At 32.3% G+C, this 567-nt stretch overlaps 1 protein-coding gene across 1 annotated transcript in view; it reads left to right on the top strand.

Annotated features, from left to right (window-relative positions):
- FCHO2 (FCH domain only 2) overlaps positions 1 to 567 on the top strand; it is a 120,426-nt gene that overhangs the window by 52,232 nt on the left and 67,627 nt on the right. Inside the window, exon 7 of the mRNA XM_012664629.1 lies at positions 330 to 426. Coding sequence (XP_012520083.1) covers positions 330 to 426 — 97 coding nt within the window. The remainder of the gene's footprint in view (positions 1 to 329; positions 427 to 567) is intronic.

Below are 567 nucleotides of genomic sequence, written 5' to 3'. Positions count from 1 at the left end.
TTTATTATTAAAAACCTAAGAGTATTTTTATTGTTCATATAAGGTTTATTTATCATAAGAATTATGTCTCTAAAATACTCAAAGATGGGAACAGGAAGCTGCCTTAATTTCAAAGGCTGTGAGGCTATATATTAAGAGATTAAGAAGTGATTGGTCCTCACAAATCTGGTAACACTATAAATTAGGTAAATGAAAGTTCTCGAAGGCCCTTGGGTCAAAAATACATGTTTGATGTAATGAATTTTAACTGCCTTGTGGAAGTTTTATCTCAAATACAGTTAGAATATTTGTGGAAAAAGAAAAAAATTATCTTTATTCTATTTTAATAGGTCCATGAAGAATTTATAAATAACATGGCTAACACTACAGTTGAAAGTTTGATACAAAAATTTGCTGAGTCAAAAGGCACTGGGAAGGAAAGACCTGGTAAGATGATAAATTCTACAAGGAAACATTTTCAAATTTCCCATCCAGTAACAAATATGTTTGCTTTTATTGATTGATTGATTGATTGAGACAGAGTCTCACTGTGTTACCTGGGCTAGAGTGCCGTGGCGTCAGCCTAGC

The sequence above is a fragment of the Propithecus coquereli genome, unplaced genomic scaffold, assembly GCF_000956105.1.
Source record: "Propithecus coquereli isolate 6110/MARCELLA unplaced genomic scaffold, Pcoq_1.0 Scaffold9, whole genome shotgun sequence".
Lineage (NCBI taxonomy): Eukaryota > Metazoa > Chordata > Mammalia > Primates > Indriidae > Propithecus > Propithecus coquereli.
The sequence above is the reverse complement of the archived record's forward strand: the minus strand, read 5'-3'. Positions and strand labels throughout refer to the sequence as shown.